Source organism: Geotrypetes seraphini, chromosome 7, assembly GCF_902459505.1.
Source record: "Geotrypetes seraphini chromosome 7, aGeoSer1.1, whole genome shotgun sequence".
NCBI classification, from domain to species: domain Eukaryota; kingdom Metazoa; phylum Chordata; class Amphibia; order Gymnophiona; family Dermophiidae; genus Geotrypetes; species Geotrypetes seraphini.
Window position 1 is genome coordinate 140,102,118 of NC_047090.1, and position 25,239 is coordinate 140,127,356.

The window sequence follows — 25,239 nt, forward strand, 5'->3', positions numbered from 1 at the left end:
ACAGACAGAAAGACAGCAGGAGGGAGAGAGACAAAGAAAGAGACTGGGGTAGGGAGAGAGACAGAAAGAAAGACACACATATTCTAGCACCCGTTAATGTAACGGGCTTAAAGACTAGTATAATATATTTTACTACATACCAATTGATTTTGTGTATTTAGAGGAGTTTAAATTCAACAAATTAGTAACCCATATCAAGACTTTCAACTACTTATGGTTTTTATTAGTGGTAAGTTAGTGTTCAGTGTCCCAAGTTCTTCTGCACAAAATGTAAATATTTTGAATACTCTGTTTTTGGCATATTTTTTTAAACAAAATATATAATAAGAAGAGCTTTAAAACAAAAAAAGATGAGAAGTAAACAATTACAAAACAAATTCAATCAATCAATCAACTTCTACAGGCCACAAACTATTAACAAAACTATTAGCTTCTCATCCAAGATTCTTTTATGAATAGTATAACATAGTATATCACCATTGCTTACAGTGTATAAAGAGTGAGATGCTTATTTTTTTAATGTTGTTATTTCAGTTTGATACAAAAACAGTTCCTGTATCAAGTCCATTGCATAACAAAATATTGTCTATACAGAATTACTGTAGAAAAATGCATACCTTTCACAGTTGTCTTTTTGAGGGCAAAGGTGTGAACAGTTATTTTTTGAAACCTTTTAGAATAGGATATATATTTTCAAATGCTTCATAGATTTCAGAACGCTCTTTAGCACCTACAATAAAACAGTTCAACATTAGTACTGTTTTGCAGCCATGTGCAATTACTTGGTTACAACCAAAGTTTGTCAGTGCAGATATCCCTCAGAATGATCATATTTATTGATAGGCTGTTCAGGCATTCAAAGATGCAATAGTTAATTTTTTTATTTACTTTAGTATTTATATACCACTTATAGCCTACGTGGTATACAGTCAGGTACTCAAGTATTTTTCCCTATCTGTCCTGGTGGATACACAATCTAATGCACTGTTCTTCAACCGCCGGTCTGCAGGAAATTTCTGCTGGTCTGTGCAGGGCCGACGAAATTGATTAAGTTCAATTTCCTGCCGGTCCGCGCAGGGCCAGCAAGGTCAACGAGTTATTTTCAGCTAGGCCGGAGAGATCATGGGGCGCCTCCAACAGTGGCTTTCGCCCCTCTCTGCAGCCCCCCTTCTTACCAGCGCAGCAATTCAGGAAGGCAGCCTTGGGGCTTTTGCTGAGTTGCGGCCGCCTCTGATGATGCAACTTTCTCTTTCCTCAGAGGCGGCGTGACCCAACAAAGGACCCGAGGCTGCCTTCCTGAATCGCTGCGCTGGCAAGTAAGGAGAGCTGCTGGTAGGGGAGAAAGCCACTGTTGGAGGCTGGGCAAGGGAAAATAAGGGAAAGCTGCTATTGGACCTGGAGGGAAGGAGAAGGAGAGATGCTGCTGGGAGGGGAGGAAGAGAAGAGAGTTACTGCTGGACAGGTGGAGGAGGGAAGGGATAAGGAAAAAAGGAAGGAAACAGCTGGCAGGGAGATTAGAGGAGGGGAAGGGGAGAGACAGGCATGAGAAAGTAGAGAAATTGATGATGGGAAGGGGTAAGCAGAGAAATAAGCAGAGAGGGACAACGATGCTAGATCTGGTGTGGGAGAGATAAAAATGAAGAGAGCAGTGAAGGTGGAATGAATCATGTAAAAAGGAGAGAGAGGACACAGGCTGGATGAAAAGGGGAGAGGGGCATAGAAAGAAGACAGATACCATATGGTAGGGGGAGAGGGAAGATAGTGGATGGAAGGGGCAGATGCTGGATTGAAGAGACAGAGAGGGCAGACGCTGGAGGGAAGAGAGTGAAAAGAAGATGAAAGCAGAAACCAGAGACAACAAAAGGTAGAAAAAAATAATTTTATTTCTATTTTGTGATTAGAATATATCAGATTTGAAATATATATCCTGCTAGAGCTGGTGTTAGACATAACTGGGGACTAAAAAAGCCCAGGCAGTGCTTCTTTAGCTTCCAGCTGGCTTAGGATGCTCTCTGACCAGGGGGCAGTTGCCCTAGTTGCATTCCCCTAACACTATTCCTGTCATGTGTGACTGCAGTATTCTGTTAGCATGATATTTCTGTGTAGCATTCTGTAATAATTTGGCTTGTTCAGTTTTCTTGATAGTAGAGGGGATATATGTAAAGGGGAGGGGAGACAGGGGTTTTGTTGATCCTTGCTCTGGATTATTTGTATTTATAAAATGACAATTGTACAGAACACTGTTTCTTTTTATACTTTAATAAAATACATTCAATATAAAATCATAACTGAGACTTGTGCGGATGGGATCAGATGATTTGCGGGGACCGAGCTCGCGGAGATGGGGCGGAAATGAGGTTTTTAAATTTTAGTCCTAGTAGTTTGCCGGTCCACAAAATAATTTTTTTATTTCTGCCGGTCCATGGGTGTAAAAAGGTTGAAAAACACTGATCTAATGAATCTGGGGCAATGGAGTATTAAGTGACTTGCCCAGGGTCACAGGGAGCAGCAGTGAGCTTGAACCTGCAACCTCAGGGTGCAGAGGCTGCAGCCCTAACCACTAGGACACTTCTCTATTTTATGGAGTTCCTTTCCGTTGAGAACTGTTGTAAGCATCAGCAGGAAATAAAATTTTAAAAGGGATATCCCACAGGGAACAACCCTTCTCTCTCTTTTTCCATCAGATAGAACAAAAATACTTACCAGTTAACACAACTTTTCCAGACACAAAGATAAGTAGTACAATCCTTGGCTTCACCATTCTGTAAATAAGTCCTGGGAATAGTTCTGGTTCATAACTGTTACAAGAAACAAGAGGGACACACTTACCAGCAAGATAAATGCATTATTTAACATGCATTAAATCATAATAATGTGCATTAATCAGTACACTTTAGCGGGTCCCTAACATTGCTACATGAAAACAAGCTCAGTTCATTTCTTTATGGAGGCAAGCTGTATGTTATTTTGGCAATATATGGATATTGCTAGAGCAATATGTATTCAGTAGGAAGCTGATGATGTATTGAAGTTCTTTAAGTCTCTTGTAGCAAAAAGGATAGCGTGCAGTGGTACTTCAAAATTTATACCCCGGCTCGGCTAAGGGCCATAGTAGATAACATGGGCTACTGTTAGCATGTTATTTTACCATGAAGCTGTAATTATTAGTTACTAGGCCCCACCACACAGAATGCGACCTGTGGTAAAATAACACAAGTTAAGAGTAGCACATAAAGTATAGTTACTCACCTGTAGCAGGTGTTATCCAAGGACAGCAAGCAGATATTCTCACATATGGCGACGTCATCCATGGAACCCATCACGGACAGTCAAAAAGTATATTGTCACTTTAAAACTGCCTACGGGACCATCAGTTCAGTAAGAAATATTAGTGAAAGGAGGAAGATGAAAAATGGAATTGCTAGGCTAAAAGATGCTGGGAACCAATATGTGGAAAATGATGAGGAGAAAGCGAATGTGCTAAACAAATACTTCTATTCTCTGTTCACAGAAGAAAATCCTGGAGAAGGACCGAGATTGTCTGGCAAAGTTACACGAGAAAATGGAGTAGATTCTGCGCCGTTCACGGAGGAGGGTGTTTATGAGCAACTTGAAAAACTGAAGGTGGACAAAGTGATGGGACCAGACGGGATCCATCCCAGGATACTAAGGGAGCTCAGAGAGGTTCTGGCGAGTCCTATTAAAGACTTGTTCAACAAATCTCTGGAGACGGGAGTGATTCCTGGGGATTGGAGGAGAGCGGATGTGGTCCCTATTCATAAAAGTGGTCACAGGGATGAAGCAGGAAACTACAGGCCAGTGAGCCTCACTTCAGTTGTTGGAAAAATAATGGAAGTTTTGCTGAAAGAAAGGATAGTATACTTCCTTGAATCTAATGGGTTACAGGATACGAGGCAACATGGCTTTACAAAAGGTAAATCGTGCCAAACGAACCTGATTGAATTTTTTGATTGGGTGACCAGAGAGCTCGATCGAGGACATATGCTAGATGTAATTTACTTGGATTTCAGCAAAGCCTTTGATACAGTTCCTCATAGGAGACTGTTGAACAAACTTGAAGGGCTGAAGTTAAGACCCAAAGTGGTGAACTGGGTCAGAAACTGGCTGTCGGACAGACGTCAGAGGGTGGTGGTTAATGGAAGTCGCTCGAAGGAAGGAAAGGTGAGTAGTGGAGTCCCTCAGGGATCGGTGCTGGGGCCAATCCTGTTCAATATGTTTGTGAGTGACATTGCTGAAGGGATAGAAGGAAAAGTGTGCCTTTTTGCAGATGATACCAAGATTTGTAACAGAGTAGACACCGAAGAGGGAGTGGAAAAGATGAAAAAGGATCTGCAAAAGTTAGAGGAATGGTCTAATGCCTGGCAACTAAAATTCAATGCAAAGAAATGCAGAGTAATGCATTTGGGGATTAATCATAGGAAGGAACCGTATATGCTGGGAGGAGAGAAGCTGATATGCACGGACGGGGAGAGGGACCTTGGGGTGATAGTGTCCGAAGATCTAAAGGTGAAAAAACAGTATGACAAGGCAGTGGCTGCTGCCAGAAGGATGCTGGGCTGTATAAAGAGAGGCGTAGTCAATAGAAGGAAGAAGGTGTTGATGCCCCTATACAGGTCATTGGTAAGGCCCCACTTGGATTATTGTGTTCAATTTTGGAGACCGTATCTGGCGAAAGACATAAGAAGACTTGAGGCGGTCCAGAGGAGGGCGACGAAAATGATAGCAGGCTTGCGCCAGAAGACGTATGAGGAGAGATTGGAAGCCCTGAATATGTATACCCTAGAGCAGGGGTGTCCAATGTCGGTCCTCGAGGGCCGCAATCCAGTCGGGTTTTCAGGATTTCCCCAATGAATATGCATGAGATCTATTAGCATACAATGAAAGCAGTGCATGCAAATAGATCTCATGCATATTCATTGGGGAAATCCTGAAAACCCGACTGGATTGCGGCCCTCGAGGACTGACATTGGACACCCCTGCCCTAGAGGAAAGGAGAAACAGAGGAGATATGATTCAGACGTTCAAATACTTGAAGGGTATTAACGTAGAACAAAATTTTTTTCAGAGAAAGGAAAATGGTAAAACCAGAGGACATAATTTGAGGTTGAGGGGTGGTAGATTCAAGAGCAATGTTAGGAAATTCTACTTTACGGAGAGGGTGGTGGATGCCTGGAATGCGCTTCCGAGAGAGGTGGTGGAGAGTAAAACTGTGACTGAGTTCAAAGAAGCGTGGGATGAACACAAAGGGTTTAGAATCAGAAAATAAGATTAAATATTGAACTAAGGCCAGTACTGAGCAGACTTGCACGGTTTGTGTCTGTATATGGCCGTTTGGTGGAGGATGGGCTGAGGAGGGCTTCAATGGCTGGGAGGGTGTAGATGGGCTAGAGTAAGTCTTAACAGAGATTTTGGCAGTTGGAACCCAAGCACAGTACAGGGTAAAGCTTTGGATTCTTGCCCAGAAATAGCTAAGAAGAAAAAATTAAAAAATTTAAATTGAATCAGGTTGGGCAGACTGGATAGACCATTCGGGTCTTTATCTGCCATCATCTACTATGTATGTTACTATGTTACAAATAATACAGAGCAAGGATCAACAAAACCCGTCTCCCCTCCCTTTCACAAATATCCCCTCCACTATTGTGAAAACTGAACAAACCAAATTACTACAGAATGCTACATAGAAATATCAAGCTAACAGAATACTTCAGTCACACATGGCAGGAATAGTGTTAGGAGAGTGCAACTAGGGCAACTGCCCCCTGGTCAGAGAGAGTGAGCCCTAAGCCAGCTGGAAGCTAAAGAAGCACAGCCTGGGCTTTGCGGTCTCCAGTTATGTCTAATACCAACTCTAGCAGGATACATATTTCAGATATGAAATATTCTAATCACAAAATATAAAATAATATTTTTCTACCTTTTGTTGCCTGGTAATTTTATTCTTCAAATCATATTGGGCTCAGGCTTTGATTTTGGGTTCCTTCTGTCTTCATTGTGGCATAGCTGGCTCCTGAAGATAAAATAGGCGTAAGAGAAGCTGGGGATGAGATGCCGAGTCTGACACGGCAATTTTTTTTACCACAGGAGCAAGACTTTTCACTGCTCCCATGGGGCGGTAAAAGGTCTTGTCCCCATTCCTGCAGTAAACCAGTTGCAAATGTCTCCATTCCTATAGATTTATTGTGGTGACCACGGTTTACCGCGGTAAACGGTCCCCGTGTCATTCTCTAGTCACAAACTTACTAAAGGCATTTTATTCTTATGGGCCTGGTGGCAGATGGCACATACTAATTTATTACAGGGCTCCCATAATGATTTATGTGATCATACCTGCTAAACTGCTGATGAGTTAGAACCAGACCTTCTAATCTGATAGGGAATCTTACATCACAGCTTCCAACCATGTTCTGAATTTTGAAGTCCAGGAACTTAGCTGGAAAACCAAGCTTTTGCACGACACGTGCATACTTCCTTGCAGCAAGTCTCGACTGCTCCTCACTTTAGACAGGAAAATAAAAGCAACAGGCAGATTAAAATTAACTAGATTGCAGCTTTAAGAGCTTGATTAGTAAAAATAAAACCCACCTCTACCTCTCCCGTGAGACTGTTATTGGAATATTTATTTTTAAAATTTATTGTTCGCATATCTAACATCTCTATGCAAATTAGAACGAAACATCCATAATAAAATGACAGTAACAGTTTACAAAATAAAATAGCAAGCATAACATTAAAACAATGAGACTCATCACGGAACTATGTCTAACGCTACAACTTTCTACCTTCTATTGCTCTGTCTCTGTCTATATATCTATCTATCTATCTATCTATCTATCTATCTATCTATATATAGATAGATATAGATATATATATATATAGATAGATATAGATATATAGATATTTATTTTTTATCTAAAGAATATGTATTACTGTAAATTAATCCAATAAAAATGGTATCATCTTATTTTCTCTTATTTTGTTTTATTTTTCTTGAATTACCTTTAAGAGTAGACTAATACAGTTACCTACAACCTTGATCAAAAGTATATTTTCTCCTAATTCTAGTTCTCACACATCTTCTGAAAAGTTTTTGTGAAATATTAACCTGGAAATGATTGGACGGGGGGTGGAAGGGGAAAAGGGGGTAGAGAGGTGGGATTGCATCTGTAAAAACTACAGTAAGTCAAATTGAGAAACCTTTTTGGTTGTCCTTACAGCCATTGTGATGCTTCCATATAGAGCACATACAGTGAGATTCAGGGTGCACACTAAATTTTTGATCTTGATCAAGGCTACCAATCACTGTGTGAGCTACTGAATTTCATCAGAAATAAAATTCATCTATACCTTTTTGCTCCAGTGCAGACCATTTTGCCAGAGCTGAATATAAGTGCTGTTGTTCTGGGTTCTCGAATTCTCATGATCACTGCTGCAAATCTCTGTAGATAATAGAAGATAATAGAAGATAAAGACCTGAATATTAGACAGACTGAAAGGACCAATCACACTCATTATTAATTCATGATTCAAACAAATAAAATGTGGTATAGAATACATATACTTGATCCTAGTCTCTATGCCATTTTCATGACAGACCTGGCACCTGGCAGTGTCTCTATGTATATCCCATCACTGGCCAGCAGAGGGAAGTCTCAGCAGCAGAAGGAGCTCATTTGCATACAGATAGTGCAAACATACCTGGGAGCTCTCTACTCACCTCAAATGAAAAAGGAGTTGAAAACTTCTCGAACAAAGAACTATGAAAAGTAAGAGTTCCTTCCGGGTTTAGTTGACCCTTGAGAGGAAGAATGCTGGTGAAAGCCTAACCTTGACTGGCTCCTGACCAATAGCTTAGAGTGATCTGTGAGTGCTCAATCTTGACAACTGGCTGTGACTGGCAGAGAGACTGGAGAAAGAGACCAGTGACAGGAGAGTCCAGTATACCAGTGGTATCCTGGCTGATGGTGACCACCAGAAAGACTGGAGGAAACAGCCAGAAGAATTCAAGGTCCTAGGCTGTTGGTGACTGTGAGGTTTCTTGGCAACCAGCACAGAGACTGGTAAGAAGCAGTCAGAAGAACTAGAGGCACTTGAGCCTGGTCATGTTTTTAGAAAAGCCTGGTAGTAAAGTGTATATAAGAACCTGATGGTGGAAGGAAAAAGACCAGAGAAGCCTAGTGGTGGTGAAGTGACAGGTGACCACTCAGCCCGTCAGTCCTTATGTCTCAATTACTGGCATTGTCATCAGAGTCTAACAGGTATGATAAAAAAAAATTATAGTGAATGCTGCTGCCGAGCACGTGCTGCGAGAGTGGAACAAGGCTGGCACGATTTCGGAATATGTTCTGGACCAAGACATTGCAGGCAGCGTCGATGCGGGTCCGTCAACAAAATTGCGCGCTGGCACTTGCTGCACTTTTTAAAACCGGTAATCAGCCGGGACATAGGCCGAAAAAGCTCCGCCGCTAGATCGAAGGAGCGGGGCCTCAGCCACGCGGCCGAATTTCCGGAAGAAAATTTTTTTTTTTTGAAAAACAATAAACGATTGAACAAAACACACGATAAAGAGTAAAAGAACTCAAAACCGCGGCAGTAGAAGGCAAGAACACGGGTTCACTCAGCGCAGAGAATTGAAGCAAAACTTCTCAGCTCCGCGGAAAGAAAAGAACTGAGGAGACACGCCCGGATCATCGGGCGGGAAGGCACTCGCGCATGCGCGGTGCGGGTATCTCAAAACTTCTGAAGTTTCTTCAAGCAAGTATGCTTGTGAGACGTCCGCATCGGGGCTCTGTCGGATGACATCACCCACTAGTGAGAATACCTGCCTGCTCGTCCTGGGATAATGAGCAGAACTGACAAAAACATTGCAAAAATTTGTTGAACTGTGCATCAAAATCGTTGGCTGACTGTGAGACGCATAGCAAACCAACTAAACATCGATAGAGAAACAGGAAAATCTTAACTAAAAATCTTGACATGAGAAAGGTATAAACAAAAATGGTCCTGAAGGAGCTTACTGATAAACAAAAGCAAAGGAGAGTTGAAGTTTGCCAAGAGAGGCAAGACGATGTTTTGGGCTGTGTTATCACTGGTGATGAAACATGGTTGTACCAATACGACCCTGAAACAAAGCATCAAAGTGCACAATGGAAGTCAGTCAATTCTCCGTGACCAAAACATTTTCATCAATCCAAATCAAGAGTCAAAACAATGTTGCTAACCTTTTTTGATCTCAGATGGATTATTTATTATGAATTTGTACCAACTGGACAAACAGTTAACCAAGTGCTGAAGAGGCTGTATGAAAAAGTTAGATGAAAACAACCTGAACTTTTCGCCATCTCAAGGTTCTTGCATCACGACAATGCACCAGTTCACACAGCAATGTCTGTAGATTGGTTAAAGGGCATTAAAATGATTTGTGTGCCCTAACTTTAAGGCATGTTAATGAATTTACTATAGAACTGAGATAATAAATAGGGATGTGCATTCAGCTAATTATTTGGGTCATTTTTCCTGTTTTCTGGTAAAAATAATTTACAGGTGTTACAACTGACTGCAAAATATGTCAGGGAAATTACATCCCTCCCCCAAGTTTAACATCCTCCTACAGTAAAGAAGATTCCATGCGTTATAACCACTTACCTTTGGATTATATTCTGCATTTCTGGCATGCAAAGCAATTCTTTTCAGGTCTAATTTACAAGCCAAATTGACAGTTGAAACTATGTTTCTATAAAGAATAAAAATAAAGATGCTTAAAAAACAAAACAAAACCCTAAGTTTAAGTTGTCATTGTTATAATTTTTCTTGACTACTGATCTGACTTTATATACAGCATAAATACATAATTGCTACTTTATGTACTTTTCCAAATTGCTTCAACTTATAAACTTGCTAACTCCAAGAACATAAGAGCCTCTAAACCACCTAAAGTGATTTCTGTAGGTATACCAAACCAAAAGTCTATAAAAATAAAGGCTAAAGGCTACTGTCTTACAGTGGAGCACGAGTGTCAATATTTTGTGTTTTTACCATACTGCCTTGTCTTATCCCAGTGTGCTACTTTCAGCAACCTTATTTCTATTTAAAAGGGTTCATTTGCTAATGGTTAGCATATGCCTTAGTACAATGCCTAAGTGACCTCCTACATATTAAGATTAATTTAAAATCAAAAGAAGCCATATTATGTGGGGTTAAACTTGTGGAGCCACTAAGTCAGCATGCTTATTAATGACTTGATATCCCGCTTATCCAACAAGTCAGTGAACAAATTTTATACAATGTGTACTTTGATTAACTGCTTGCATTTTTTTAAAAGTATGGATGTCATCTATCCTTTTTAGCAATGAAGAGGGATTCTACTAAGACAGACAATCCCAGATCCTCCCAAAACATCCCCAAACTCCTTGTGATAGCCTGGAGTTCTCAGATTTTAAGCTCCATGATTAGGGTATGACTTCAAGGGCAAGTACTGAGGCAACTCTGGAAATGTCAGAGGATGATAAATGTCAAGGATGATAAACTTTTCTCTCTAGTCTACCTCCCCACTCATTATGCACATCACAACCACTACCTGAAAAACAAATTTAAAGAAAAGGAGGGAAAGTATTATTTCACCTCCTTCCAGGACTGATGAGGCCCCTTTCAGTCAAGCAGGGTTTATATACCCTAAAAGGCAAAATTTACCTATACAGGAATAAATGCATGCTCTACTGATATGGCTGTCTACCAAATCAACTCAAATACCATGTATTCCGAAATATTATAGAAGTTTTAAACAAAAGGCATGGGTCTCACTTCCATAATCAAGCACAATACTTAGACTGAAAATCCTGGTCCTAGCTAAAACTTGGGTTAAATGGGAGGTAGCCCTTAGTGTTAAAGATTCCCAGTCCTAAAAGAAAAACGTGTTTTGTGAAAAACCTCAAATTACTGGATCACGTATTTACCTTCAAAATTGCTACAAGAAATCCATTTAAAGGAACCAACCCACACTCTCTCATGTTCAAAAACAAACCTATGGGCTCCTTTTAACTAATGTGAGTTAGGGCATTAACGCGCGGAATAGCGCATGCTAGACGCTAGCGCCAGCATTGAGCTGGCATTAAGTTCTAGCCGCGTAGCATGAGAGTTAGCACGGGCTAATCTGCTGCATGCGCTAAAAACGCTAGCACACCTTAGTAAAATGTTCTCAGCACAACTCTTGATCAAGTTTCTTGTAGCAAATCAAGGTAGTCTGTGGCAACAGCTAGAAAAGTTATTTGTCCATTATGTGACATTTTTAATATGCTAAATTTTGAATGCATGCAAGTAATTTAGACCTTGCATTATGTCCGATTATGTTCATTAGGGAATTTCAGGTATCATGCAGAAGAGGAGCACAGGCATGGAATCTGAGGTAGGGAAGATTTCCAAGTCCTGTTTCCCTTCACATCACCCAGGATACTAATCCTTCTCTTTCTTCTGTCATCCACTTTGTCTCTCTACACCCTAATTCCTTTTTTTTTTTTAATGTCCCCATCCCAAGTGTTTCCATAGAAAGACACAAACTTTTTACCTCTGGTTCCTTCACCATATCCCCCCCCCCAAATCTCCCCCTCCTGCCTCTCTATCCCAACTATGCCACTCCCCCCAAAACTGATCTTGCACTCTAAGAGGACAGCAGTTATGTCTTCTTCCTCTTCTGCCTGATGTCAGACTCCTGACAAGAGAGCTCACACCAATGGTTGGCTCTGGGTGTCAGATGAAAAATGTTGCAGTGGGCTGCATTTAGCTGAATAAAGGTGGAGAGGGAAGATATGAGAGAGAGGTTTAACTACCTGTGTGGCATAAATACACAGAAGACCAATCTCTTTCAGTTGAAAGGAAGCTCTGGAAAAAGGGGGCATAGAATAGAGGTGAAAAGGAGACAAGATTCAAAGTATTTCCTTAGGTTACTTTTAACATAAATGGTGGTGAATTCATGAATGGCGTCCTAGTGGAGGTGCTAGAGAGATTAAAAAAAACCCAAAAAACATATCTGAATTTAAGAAAGCTTGAGTCAAGTACACAGGTAATAAAAGGGAAAGCAGGTCATGGATGGGCAGACTGGATAGGCCATTTAGTCTATCTGCCTTCATTTTTCTCCGTTTTGGCTATCACCTCTTTTTCTTGCTACATGATTCATGTGGGGTAGGAGCATCAAGGGAGAAGAGAAATGTGTAATCACTATGAAGATATCTAGGCATACACACACATGCCAAAACATAGATCTAGCTAGCAAGAAATAAGTTCAATAAAACATCTCCCAACTATGGAGCAAAAAGTCATGTCTTATGTCATTTAAAGAAAAATTCTCTCTCAGTCTAATCTTTGTAGTAACAGTCCATAACAGAACCAGCAATAAAAACATTTTGGCATATCTTCACTTAAATGCAAAGCAGAAAACAACAACAACAAAAATAAAAAACCCAGAAGATACAGCTTTTGGGGGTTACGTTAATCTACTCCCACTGAGAACTTAATTGATAACAAAACTTAAGAATTTTAACGGTTTTATTCTATTTTTAGAAAATAGAAAGAGTTGTCAAGTCATCTTAATGGATTGCACACTTAGGAACTGATGAAGAAAACCTGGAGCTGCCTCTGTACAATTAAAACTGATAGTTATCCACAGCATTAAATACAGTATTAAATCTAGGTTATTTTTTGTTGTTCTCTGCCAAGTCAGCTCTAAATTTCTTCCCTATATACTTTTTAGATGTGGAACTATTGGGCATTTTGTTCATTCTTAATCACAATTGCTTGTGGGTCCACCTGCTCTATTAAAACCACACCAACAGAATCTCAAAGCTCAGTATCTGAATCTTCATTCATTTCATCATTTTTACAAAATTCAAAATATCACTAAGAACCTTTAGAATAGTATATACCCAGATGGAAGGCAACCCATTCCAAAAAATATCCTGGCCACAATAAAAATATGTCTAAAGAAAAAATGATCCAACCATACAAGTGCCTAATACAAAATAGGGATCAACAGTCAGTCACACATATTAGAGAAAAATGGATCTGTGGTATTACTGATGAGTATTTACCCATGCTCAATCAATGTAATTTTCTGAATATTGTCACAGGGAAGACCCTGTGAGTACTGAGGAAAACCTGCAGAGTCGGAGGGGGGGGGGGGCAGATAAAGACATACACAGATTGGCACAGATTCCAGCACCCAGTGTACAACCTAGGGTGCTGCAGAAATAGAAAATACTGACTAAAACTAGTTCTCAGACTGGGTCCAAGCTACCTAATGCCTGTTTATTGTTTCCTAGCATGAAGTCTGGTCCTTTAACCTTTTCCTATCATAATATATTTTATGTTACGCTGGTTCCAATCGTAATTATTTTAGCAAAGTTTTGTATTATTCACCGTTATCATTTACGGCTATTGTAAACATAATGTAAATAAGTCATAAGACTGTAAATTCAAATATTTTGTGTTCCTGGCTCTTTATTAGTATGGGACATACGATGGCAACAACATTTTTGGAATTTCCCGATAGGAAAAGGTTAAAATCAAGACTACAAATCCCAGCTAAACTAAGACAGGTAAATTCCAAACCCAGAGCTGAAACAGCTTCTGCCAACCTTAGGCAGAAAACTGGTTTAAACCAGCCCAGCAAACAGAAAAATACACAGCCAATCAGAGATAGAATCACACCCGGGTTTAGTTTTAATTGCCCAACTGCAGGGAAAGAAAAGGAAGATTCCATAGCAGTAAAGTAGAGCAGCAACAGAACTGGAAGCCAGTCAGCAAGACTCATGTGAACAGGAATTCTAATCCAGCTTCAGGAAAGCAGCAGGACATACCACATTATGAGGCTCAGGAAGCTCTGAGAGAAACTTTGTCTTTATGTTCTGAAGATTTAGACGTACAGGAAGGTTTGAATTCCTCCGATGATAGTGGTGATTATTTAGTTGCACAAGATCCCAGTTCAAATTCTATTGTCTACTATACAAAGTAATACATGGAACAGCACCCAGCTACCTAAACAACAGACTACACCGTAACCTCTCACACAGATTAAGGAGAACTCAGAGCCTATTCACTCACCCCCCTCTCAAAGGAACACGACGAAAGAAACTATATGACAGCCTTTTAGCGACACAGGCAGCAAAGATCGATACTACCATCACCAATCTACTGAACAAATCAATAGACATTAAAGCATTCCGAAAAGAAATCAAAACTCATCTCTTCAAAAAACACTTCCCATCATCATAACCTCACAAAAGTATTAGAAAATGCTCTCATGACTACCCTAACACCACCACCAGCAACACCTCGAATCCGGACAGTATTAGCTCTATTCATCTAAACAACAGAATCCGGACAATATTATCTCTATTCGTCTAAACAACCTATCACTATCTACTATCTACTACCAATCTATCCTGGAAAAGTCCAGAATAACAATTGTAACTTAACGCATTCTTGATTATATGTACTGCAATGCTACTGGAAATGTCCAGTCTTCTAACTTGTAATCCGCTTAGAACCGCAAGGCACAAGCGGAATAGAAATCACTAATGTAATGTAATGTAAGACCTTGTGGAAATTGACATTTTTTGAACAGCTAAAAGTTTGTTGCTGATAAAGAAAAGTAAAATGCTGTGTGGTTTTGAGCCTAATTGAAGGCAGATAGCAAGCAAGGTTTTAAAAAGGAACTACTTATTAAGAATACCGTAGTACAGTGAATTGAAAAGCCTGAATCAAGGCCACTGTTTTGCTAAGAATAAAGAGAAACTATATGACGACTTATATTGAGAAGCTTTATTATGCCAAGCCTTGCAATATGAAGTCCACTGAGAAGAAAAATTATAGATCAAATGGGATATTCTTTTGGGTGGGATCTATATAAACTGATCATACGGGTGGACAGATTCCATGCCCTGGGTTCAACATAGTGGTTAAATCCAGGGAGGTTCTTCAGTGTTTATTGCGGGAACTATAAAGTTAAAAGCAAAGCTGAAAGTTTGTGTAGTTTTTCTATGCTTTCAGGCTTGAATGGGATATGCTGGTCTCTTGCAGTTGACTCAGGCTAGACTGAAACCTGCAGGAGGGCAGGAAAAGAACTATATGGCAAAGAAGAATGTTTTGTTTCTTTATGCTGTTTAGTATTTGGACAGAGTGCAGTCTATGAACAGTATTACAGTCCATAAACTCAACTTACCTGGAGGGAAAAGAAGACCCCTGTGTTTGTTTTGCTTATTGGGTGATTTTTGGTGAACTTTGAAACACAGAAGTGAAAGAAGACTAAATAAAATACTTTTGTGTTTATCAAGATTGGATCGTTCTTTCAGAACTCTTTTGGTGTATCCAGTTCTACCAACTTCATTAAATTTGTTTGGTCAAGGTTTGAGGCCTTGGCAAGGGCCGTTTGGTTTTTATCAGTGTGCCCTTGCCTGGTCGTATACATTCTTTCTTCTTCCAAACAGCGAGAGATAAGAATGAAAACATGACGTTCCACCTAGACTTGTGGTGGAGAGTGGTGTTATTTTGGAAGTGTTTGTTGTTAGGTGGATATGAGATGGGGAGGGGTTAAGAATTTGGTTTTGTCTTAAAATATACCTGGTTCCCATGTTATAATGAAATAAGGGATGTTTTCTTGTGAATGGCATTACAAACAAGAGGGGTTTGTTTATTTGTTTTTTAACATGGTGTCCCATCAAAAAACATAGTAGTTTATCTCTGAAATTGAATGTAAGCTACAAGAAAAATTGCTATGGAGAGTTGGGTTCATGTACATTAACAGTTATTTGTATTGTCAAAGTTGATCAAGAGATGTGCTATAATAAAATAAAATAAAATATGAAGAGTGAATAATTTTTCAAGCATTAATCTAAAGAAAAATAGATGTGAAATTTCAGCTAAATACTTACTGTAACTGAGGAACTATCCCAGAAGCCTCCGAGACTGGAGTCATTGGTGTCATGGGCGTCATAGGTGTAATGGGTAAGGGACAAACTCTAGAAGCATCATGTGGAGACTCTATATGATCAGGAACCGATTGCAATTTGCAGGGATCTCCTTGTTGCCGCTCATAATAGCGTTCATTGGGAGACTGATCTTCACGAAGGTCATCAGGAAGAAAGCTAAGGTCCACAGAAGAAAAGTCAGACAATTCTCTTGACCGATTAAGCTGAGTGAATGATGTCTCAGGAACAGATTGAATAGGCAGGTCTGTGTCATAGGGACTCATAGGTGTATACACATTAGAAGCTGATAAGTCATCCTTTGTAGGGAATAGAGAGAAGGTAGAAAAGGAGAAAAAGTAAAGTATTAGATGTACTTTGACAAATGTATTCAATTATGACAAAGTGACACTGGTAATGGAAAAATGCAGTTTTTCCAGTTTTATTAAAAAAAAAAAAAAAAAAGTGAACTTGGTTTAAACCTGAAACATTGTCCTTTTGCAGCTTTTAATGTCATTTTAACTATTTTTTTTAATTAAAAATAAACAAAAGCCAGAAGTTATAGAGAAAAAAAATCTAGACACCAAACAACCAATTTCTAAATCTTAACACCTGCCATGAGCCCATGACCCGGATAAATTATTACATTGACTACAGGATCCTCTATGTGGTTTTCACAATAAAATTTAAAAAAATCCACTTTCAGGTAAGAACCTTCAGACTCAAATAGTTAATTAAATGAGTCACTGACTATCACTGCCAGTGTCTGGGCAGACTAATTGCAGTCTGGTTGTGACTATTCTCTGTACTGTCTTGTCTACTAACCTCCGAGAAGTGGAAACAGTGTGAATTAAAGATCGCCTTACAACTGCTTTAAGAACTTCAAATTATTCTGCTTCAAGGGGTGTGGGAACTTGCTCCACTCCTTGGATGATGTCAGATGCTGCAAGTATTTTAAGGCAGTATCTAGCAAAGCACCGCCCTCCTTTGCTCAGTGATATGTTTTTATAGCTGGTCACTTGACTGTGTTCTATTATAGATTTTGGTATCATCCATAGAGGCAAATCTTACCAGACAGCCCTTCAGCAATATTGCTTTGTGAAAAATCCTGTCACTGGCCAGCAGAGGGAAGCCTCAGTAGTGGGAATGGAGCTCATTTACATATAAAATCCTGCAGAGGCACCTGGGAGCTGTCCATTCACACCCTGAGTAGAAAAAAGTGCCTAAAAGAACAGTTTCAGAAAAAAGAGCTGCGAAAAGGAGTGCCTTTGAGAGCTTGGGCAATCCTCAAGGAGAGGAATGCTGGCTTCAGCCTAACTCTCAGTAAGCCCAATTTAAATCAACCTGTGCAATAGAACTGGCAATAACTAGAGCAGGGTCAAGCTTGATAACAGGCAGGGAGGCCTGGTGGAGAGAAGGAATCTGAACAACAGAGAGGTCCTCAGGAAAAGTGAGTGACTAGAAGAATCTTCATAGAGAGCGTCTGAGGGTCCAGGAGAATCTTCTGGACATGTGTCCAGAAGAAGATTGAGCAACTGGGAGAGATCTCAGGGAGTGTGAAGACTGAGTAACTGGGAGCATTCTCAGGGTGTAGTGTCATTAGAGCTTGGCATGACTGGAGAGTACTCAAGCTTGACAACTGGCTGAAGGTGATTATCAAGTAACCAGCAGAGGACTGGAGGAAGTGGCCAGAAGATCCAGAAGGAAGCAGCCAGAGGAGTCAGAGGTACTAGGCTGATGGGGACTAGAGAGGAACCGGCGGGGCCAATGGTGACCATCTGAGAGACTGGTAATGGTACCAGGAGCAGCCCAAAGACCCAGAGGTCCAATGATTGGTGGGGAGGATCTGATGAAGAGTGAGAGACCCTGGACTGATGGTGGCTGGTAGCAACCAGCAGAGAGACTGTTAATGGTGCCAGAAGCTGCCAGAAAACCCAAAAGTTCAAGAGAGGTTTGAAGAACCTGGTGGTGACCAGGGAAGAGCTCAGAACCTGGTTGGGTTTTAGAAGTATGCGAGTGAGAGATGACCAGAAGTGCCTGGAGGTGATGGTATGATGGGCGACGACTACTCGGCCCAATCACATACTTACAAAAAATGTTAATGAACAGGCCCAAGAAAAACTGAACCTTGTGGCACACCACTGGTAACATCACTTTCCTCAGAGCTATCTCCAATGACTACTACCCTCTGTCGCCTTCCTTAAGCAAGGTGGGAATGGTTCATATATTTAGCTAACACATAGCAGGCTGAGAAGAACAAAGTGATATTTGCATTATCCTATGGACATTGAGAAACATTCTTCCCCAAAGGACTGTTTTTGTAGGTTTTCCTACTGTTCACCTAAGTCCATAACTGATCCTCTCAGCTGCCTCTTAAAAACTTGAACAGGACTCCTATCAAGAAGCAGAGGTTCATCTTGAACCTTTTAGCCTTTAGAGGACAGTTTGAGGGATAAAGAGGGACCTCTAAAAGGGGGGCTAGTAAATGGAATCCCAGAACAGGACAGAATAGTTTGGAATTCTTGGAGTTCAATGGGGAGCAATGCTGGTTTCTGCTTAGACCTCAGTAAGCCTATAACCTGATCTGAGCATCCAGAGGGACCAGAGTGATCAGGGTGACTAGTGATGACCAGTACAGGCCAGGGTGACTGGTACAGCCAAGGTCTGTGGCAGAAAGGTTCATGGGGGCCAGTGTACCACTGGTATTTGGTGGCTGTCAATGGATACTCAGCCTACACCATCGGCTAGATGGTGTAGGATATTCGGCCTATACCTTTGGGTAGCAAAGCAGGAACACAAGTTATATTACTTGAGATTTACTAATTCTCTCTTTCATGTTTCTCACTGCAGCTCCTTGTGAGTCCGGGCAAGTCACTTAACACTTCATTGCCCCCAGGTACAAAATAAATTCCTAAAATATGTAAACCGCTTTGATTGTAACTACACAGAAAAACCAGTATATACTATGGGACTCATAATTGAAAGAGAAAAATGTCCAAAAACCGGCCTAAGTCGGCACTTGGATGAACATTTCTCAAAAACGTCCAAGCGCCGATAATCAAACTGGGTTTTGGATGTATTTCTAAACGACTTAGGCCCTTATAGTGCCGCTCAACGTCAAAAGCTAAATGGGGCATTTCGGGAGGCGTGTCAAGGGCGGGAGTTGGGCAGGACGTGGGCTGGCTTAGACTTAGTCGTACAGCATGTATAACCAAAAGTGATACAGCCCACGATCGACGGAACTTGGATGTTGTGACTTAGACCATTTGAAACATGGTCTAAGTCACAAAAACCCAACTAAACTCACCAGATATGCACTGAAAACACATAAAGCAGACTCCCCACACACTACCCCATTTGGTCACCGACCCCCCCCCCACCCACCCCCATAAAAATTTTAATCACAAAATTCAGCCTCCAGACCATCATTACCTGGCCACCTGGCATAGGAAAGCCTAGTCATCCAGCACAGAGGCAACTTAAGTCATCTTGGGGGTGGATTAGGGACCCATAGAGAGGAGGACCCATGCCCATAAGCCCCTGTAATCACTGCATTGATATTTAAACATGTGCACTACTCTATTCACCCCAAAACCCTTTTTTACTGGCATATTAGTGGCTCCTGCAGCCATAAGGGCTATTGGGGTGGTAGATAAGTGGGTCTAGGGGATTCTGGAGGTGGTTTGGGGGGCTCACCGTCACCTATAAGGGAGCTGTAGTGAGGAGAAGCCATGGCACCCTGTTTGTGAAGTTCACAGCAGTGCCCTGTAAGGTACCCCACTATTTAGGTGCCCTGTCTGGGTTTTCTGTCCATCACTTTGCAGGCCCCTCCCAACGTCCAACAGGGCTTGTTCTAGACGTTTTGGACTTGGATGGACAGTTGGACGAAAATGTGCTTTAAAGATCGACATTTTAGTGGCTTGGACGATCAGATCTTCAGGACATATAATTGGACGATTTTTGAAAGTCAAAAGACGTTGGACATCTCTTTTGAAAATGGGACTTAGGCTCTTTTTGACTTTGGACGACTTGCGAAATGGACGTAAACGGACTTAGATGTCCCTTTCGATTATGCCCCTCTAAGCATTTCTACAGTGCTACTAGACATATATAGTGCTGTACATCACAACACAGAAGAAAATTCCTGCTGAAAATAAAATGTTTTGTAGTAGTTTGTGGCAAGGAGATTGTGATTTGAAGTGACAAATTTTACTGTGCTGTTTGAAGAGGCAGGAATATTGTCGTATGTGAAATAATGAACAGTATAGTCCTATAAACTCCAGAGACTGGGAAGGTTAAACATGGAACTTAATTTATAAGAAGGCTGGATGAAATTCTGAAAAGGATCTTGTATAAAGAATTTAGAGAGAGCACTGCCTAGACAATCTTTTAAGTGGTATATCAAATTTTAATAAACTAAAAACAGAGGAATTATGTGTGGAAAAATACCTATAAAATCCAGAGACTAACCAATCATTTTGCCATTGTGGAAAAGGCGTATATTTTGAATTTTACTTTGAGAATGTAAGGGTTTAATTCTATAATGGCTAAGATAGAAAAGTACACTTTGGCCCAATTTTTCATTTTATTTTGAAAAGAGAAAGTGCCTTGAATAGAAGGCTAAGGGGCTCATTTTCAAATCACAATCAATCACACACAATGTGTGCTTTGAAAATGCGCCCCTATTTCTCCGAGTTGGAGGAACTGGCTCAATGGAGCAAGAGGGGTTAACTCCCTTTTGAAGAGCAAGGATCTGAAGAAGAGTTGGATGAAAGATGGATGCCGAGATGGTAGAAGACTGGCGAGATACCATCTATAACCACAGCAAAGAATGGGAAAGACCCATGAGTCTGCAATAATTCTTGTTACCATCAACTGACAAGAGTCAAGCTTGCTCTTGCTACAGTAATTGATAAGAGATGAATTGCTGTAAATGAGGCATTAACCTTTTGAACTTTTACATCCTGTAAATCATTGTCTAGACCAGTGGTATTCAACCCAGTCCTCGGGGACCACCTGGCCACTCAGGTTTTCAAAATCTCTGTTATCCATATTCATTGTGGATATCCTGAAAACCCAACTGGCCAGGTGGTCCCCGAGGACTGGGTTGAATATCACTGGTCTAGATGTTTTGTTGTGAGTAAGGTTGCCGGATTTTCCTTTCAGAAAATCTGGACCCCCCCAGCCCTGCCTAGTTCCATCCATCCCCGCCCCCACCCCCCACTGTCTGCTCTTGCTGGGCAGTGAGGAAGTCTGCGCATACGCAGATGCTACATGATGACGTGCGCACACGCGGACTTCCTCCCTACCCGACCAGACTTTTCAAATCCCGGACAAAGTTCATCCTGGAAAGAATATTTTAATGATATGCTGGGGACAAGAGTTCAAAGCAGGCAACATGTCAAGTTTCATGTCAGAACCTATGTTGCTGGTAGATAGTAAGAGATGAGCAGAATTCCTTGTCCAAGCTCAATATGTATGTATTCACTTCCATTACAGAAGCTTTTTCCTGGCTCTTGAATATGTCTTTAAAAAAACCCCCCAAAAACCCAAATCTGTCCCCAAGTCTTCTCTTTCTGGACGTTTTGGTGGTGGTTCAGCAATTGGCTGCACCTCAATTACAGCTTGACCCAGTGGTGTAGCAAGGGTGAGAGGCGCCCCCCCATTCTCTTCCCTTCCCCCATACATCTAGTTGTTCACCGCTGCAAGGAATTCAATGGAAGTAACATCAGCAGGAAAGACAACGTGGTCACGAGGAGCACGTTGACATTGTTGCTCGCGGCTGTGAACTAGAGATATGGGAGAAAGGGGGCACGTGCACGGCAAGGGGAGGAGTGAGGAGCGGAGAGGTGCCGACACCTCCACCAACATGGCGCCTGGGGCAGTCCGACCCCCTTCCCCTCCCCTCCCCTCCCCCTACACCACTGGCTTGATCTACGGTCAGTGTTCAGTTTGTTAATGGCAGAGCACAACTTAGATAAATTTAAAGGAGCTTTAAAAAGCTTCTTATTCATTGATGCTTTTGGCTAACTATGCTACTATTCTTTTTTTTTTTTTTTGTAAATCTTTATTAGTTTTCAATCATTAACAGTACAATACAGTGAATTTAAGCTTAAAGGAATCAAACAAAAGCACTTTAAATATACAAATATGTCAACAACAAACATTTTCAACCTCCCTCCTCCCCTTAACTAATGAAAATAAAACCACATGTATTTATGCTACTATTCTTTTCTTATTTAACCCCTTAGTCCTTTTGGTTTTCTCCCATATGTTTTCTTTTCTGTATTTATTGTAGTCCTCCCCCCATCCTTTTGTTCTTATTACATTTATTTTGTGTCTTGTTCGTCTGAGTATATTTCATCTGTTTAATAATGTAGTTTTTGATTCTATTTTTACCCCTATTTTATTGCTGTAATACGCTTAGTATTTTGATAAGTGTTTAATCAAATTTACAATAAATTTGGAAACTTGGCTCAGACAGACGTGGGTGACGTCACTGCTTGCCCTGGAATCGGTAGCATTGAGTGTTATTACTTGTGACCTGGATTGGCCTCTGTGGAAACAGGATACTGGACCATTAGTCTGACCCTGGCTATTCTTATGTTCTTAAACACTAGAGTTCCCTACTCTCTAAATATGAATACATATGTTTGATCATAACCACATCGAATGTCAGTTTTGTAGAGTTCTGTAAATGTGTTATAGAAGACGGCAAAGGTTATTTAGGACCTACACACTTAGAATTGACAGTACCGTTGATCTCATGACCAAATGGTAAAAAGTGTCAACTCACACAGAAAAAAAAAAAAATGCTTTTAGTGCCCTGTCAGAGGTTTTGTTTAGTTTTTTTTGCCACCTCAGGCAGTTGCTTAAAACGCCTAATCAGAACCAGCCTTGATGTTGAGGACTAATTAAGAACCACTTTGTTTTTGGTTTTTTTTAGTCACGAGTAATCTAGTTCAGGTAGTCCAGGCAAAATTCTACTGTATTTTCACATGAATATGCAATTTGTTGTCTTGTGATCACATTTAATTTTAAGCGCTCTTCAACAACAACAAGTTACTGTGCGGTGCTCTGAGGTCCTTTGTCTTAAACTGGAAAGCTATATTTGTGCTACAGTGACGGCTTGAGACGGCACGAGCGGCCTCAGGGCCTCAGCAACACGTGGCTTCCAAGAAGGCGTGTGAACGGTTGTAGACGGACAATCCGACTACTGTACTAATTAGCATAAAGAAAAAGTGAGACTGCCGTTCATGTTAACAAGAAAATGCAACGTTCGAAGATACAAGAAAGGAACGAGAGTCCTTGCCCCTTACAGCCGTGATTGTGTACTGAACCGCGGCCATTCTCATGGCCTGAAGCCATTTATAAGTTATCAGTTTGAACTACACGGTTCAAATCCGCGCTTCCCGCACCCAGGCCTAAACAATACCAACAAACAAACCAGTTCATAAGCGGCGGCTGGTTCTGGTTGGTCGGCAGTCATAAACCTATAGCGGTGCCTATAGGTGTATTTATGATGCCGATTCTTACCTCTACCTCGCACTGATCTAAATAACGCTCGAGAGACGACGCCTCTCCTTCCATAACAGATTCTAACCCAGCTCTCTTGAAAAGAAATCCTAAATTACTCTTTCTAGCTTTTACTCCGCTCTTTTTTTTTTTTCTGGAGGCATTACACGTGATAGCAGTTTGGGTAATAATTAGTCCCCCACCTGAAAAGTTATTTTCATATAAGGGTGGGTGGTGGCTCGCGGTCCCTTTCGTGTAGAAAAATTGGGTAATTGATTTAACCAGAAGTACATTGGCCATAAAGTTTGAGTTCTTCTCCTAAACTAAACCATAGTGTTGCAGTTTAGTGCCAGTTTAAAGCCCCAGAGAAGATTTTTTTTTTTTTTTTAGTCTGCAGAAGCACTTTTCAATTCTGAAATTGAAGAAATTATTTACAAAAACTAAAAAAGTCCCTAAATTCAGGATTTCTTAAGGAAGCTGGCCATGGTTATATATGGTAGGGGTGTTAAGGTACCTGGATTCCTGGCTCAATTATGAATAGATAATTGCAGACCAGGAGCAGCTTCTCTCTTTTATCTTTACCCTGACTAATTGTATGGTCTTAGAAAAACTTTTCCTTTATTCTGTGTTCAAAGGGGGAAAAAAAGCTTAATAATAAGCTTTTTTATCTCCTACTGCATCAACTAATTTAATTCTACCCAAACACTAATAAAAGCAGCAGCATTATTTTCATTCAGGCCAGGTGTCAAAACATACTGCAAGGACATCCATCCCAGAGGTGATTGCATGGTACCTTGTTCAAATTACCTAATGACTGAAAGTAATTTTTTATTGCAGTGTTAAGTTGGAAATTCAGGCCCTATATTATGGTTTCCAATGATTGGTCTGTTTAATTCAATTATTTGTGCTATGGGTTTTCTGCAGCTATTGTCTGTATCCCTCTATGGTGCAACCTCACCTGGACTATCGCGTTCAATTTTGGCCTCCTTATTTCAAGACAGATATAGCAGCACTAGAACAGATTGCTACTAGAATCTGGCCATTTTTAGGATTCTGAATGGAATGTTGCTACTCTTTGGGTTTTTGCCAGGTACTAGTGACCTGGATTGACCACCATGAGGATGGGCTACTGGGCTTGATGGACCATTGGTCTGACTCAATCAGGCAATTCTTATGTTCTTATTTTCTAGTTATTAGAGCTGCCTAGGGTTGTTAGTTGGTTTAAAACTATCTGCACCTGATGAGAGACAAGCAGTTCAGAGAGAGTTTAAACTTGCTGGCTCCAAGTAAAATTGCCAGAGACCTAGGTCATGGGTTCTGGCAGTTTCTGTAAGCTCGACCTTAGTAGAAGCCAAAACAATTCCTAGACTTCCTGGGGGGAAGGGAGTTCAGTGAAACGAATACATCCCCAGAGGAGATTTAAGATCTGGTATGACACCAAAATTTGTCTTTTGGGTCATCTCCTATGAATTTTAACATTCATATCTGCTTAGGAGATTTAGCACCTGAAAATATACCATCTGGAGAGTTAAGGAGATATTGTTTATGGTTAGACTGTTCTGCAAGTTTATCACTGTTCAAGCAAGAGCTCTTTCATCAATTGGAAGAGTAAAGTTGCATTTTGGATTTAAATACTTGTGGTCTGATTCTTTGGAAGAGTGAGGCAACTGGTGCGTGCTTGCTATGAGCCTCCAAGTTTTATTTAAAATTTGATAAATCGCTTAATCATACTTCTAAGCAATGAACACAG

General features: G+C 40.7%; 1 protein-coding gene across 2 annotated transcripts in view; it reads right to left on the bottom strand.

Annotated features, from left to right (window-relative positions):
- TBPL2 (TATA-box binding protein like 2) overlaps nucleotides 1-23,592 on the bottom strand; it is a 49,578-nt gene extending 25,986 nt beyond the window's left edge. For both annotated transcript variants that reach the window (XM_033952857.1, XM_033952856.1), the window contains exons 1-7: nucleotides 23,511-23,592; nucleotides 15,942-16,294; nucleotides 9,667-9,754; nucleotides 7,369-7,460; nucleotides 6,352-6,519; nucleotides 2,704-2,798; nucleotides 618-730 (exon numbers count right to left, since the gene is read on the bottom strand). In XM_033952857.1, coding sequence (XP_033808748.1) covers nucleotides 657-730; nucleotides 2,704-2,798; nucleotides 6,352-6,519; nucleotides 7,369-7,460; nucleotides 9,667-9,754; nucleotides 15,942-16,294; nucleotides 23,511-23,564 — 924 coding nt within the window. In that variant the 5' untranslated portion in view covers nucleotides 23,565-23,592 and the 3' untranslated portion in view covers nucleotides 618-656. The remainder of the gene's footprint in view (nucleotides 1-617; nucleotides 731-2,703; nucleotides 2,799-6,351; nucleotides 6,520-7,368; nucleotides 7,461-9,666; nucleotides 9,755-15,941; nucleotides 16,295-23,510) is intronic.
- Nucleotides 23,593-25,239: the final 1,647 nt, after the last annotated feature.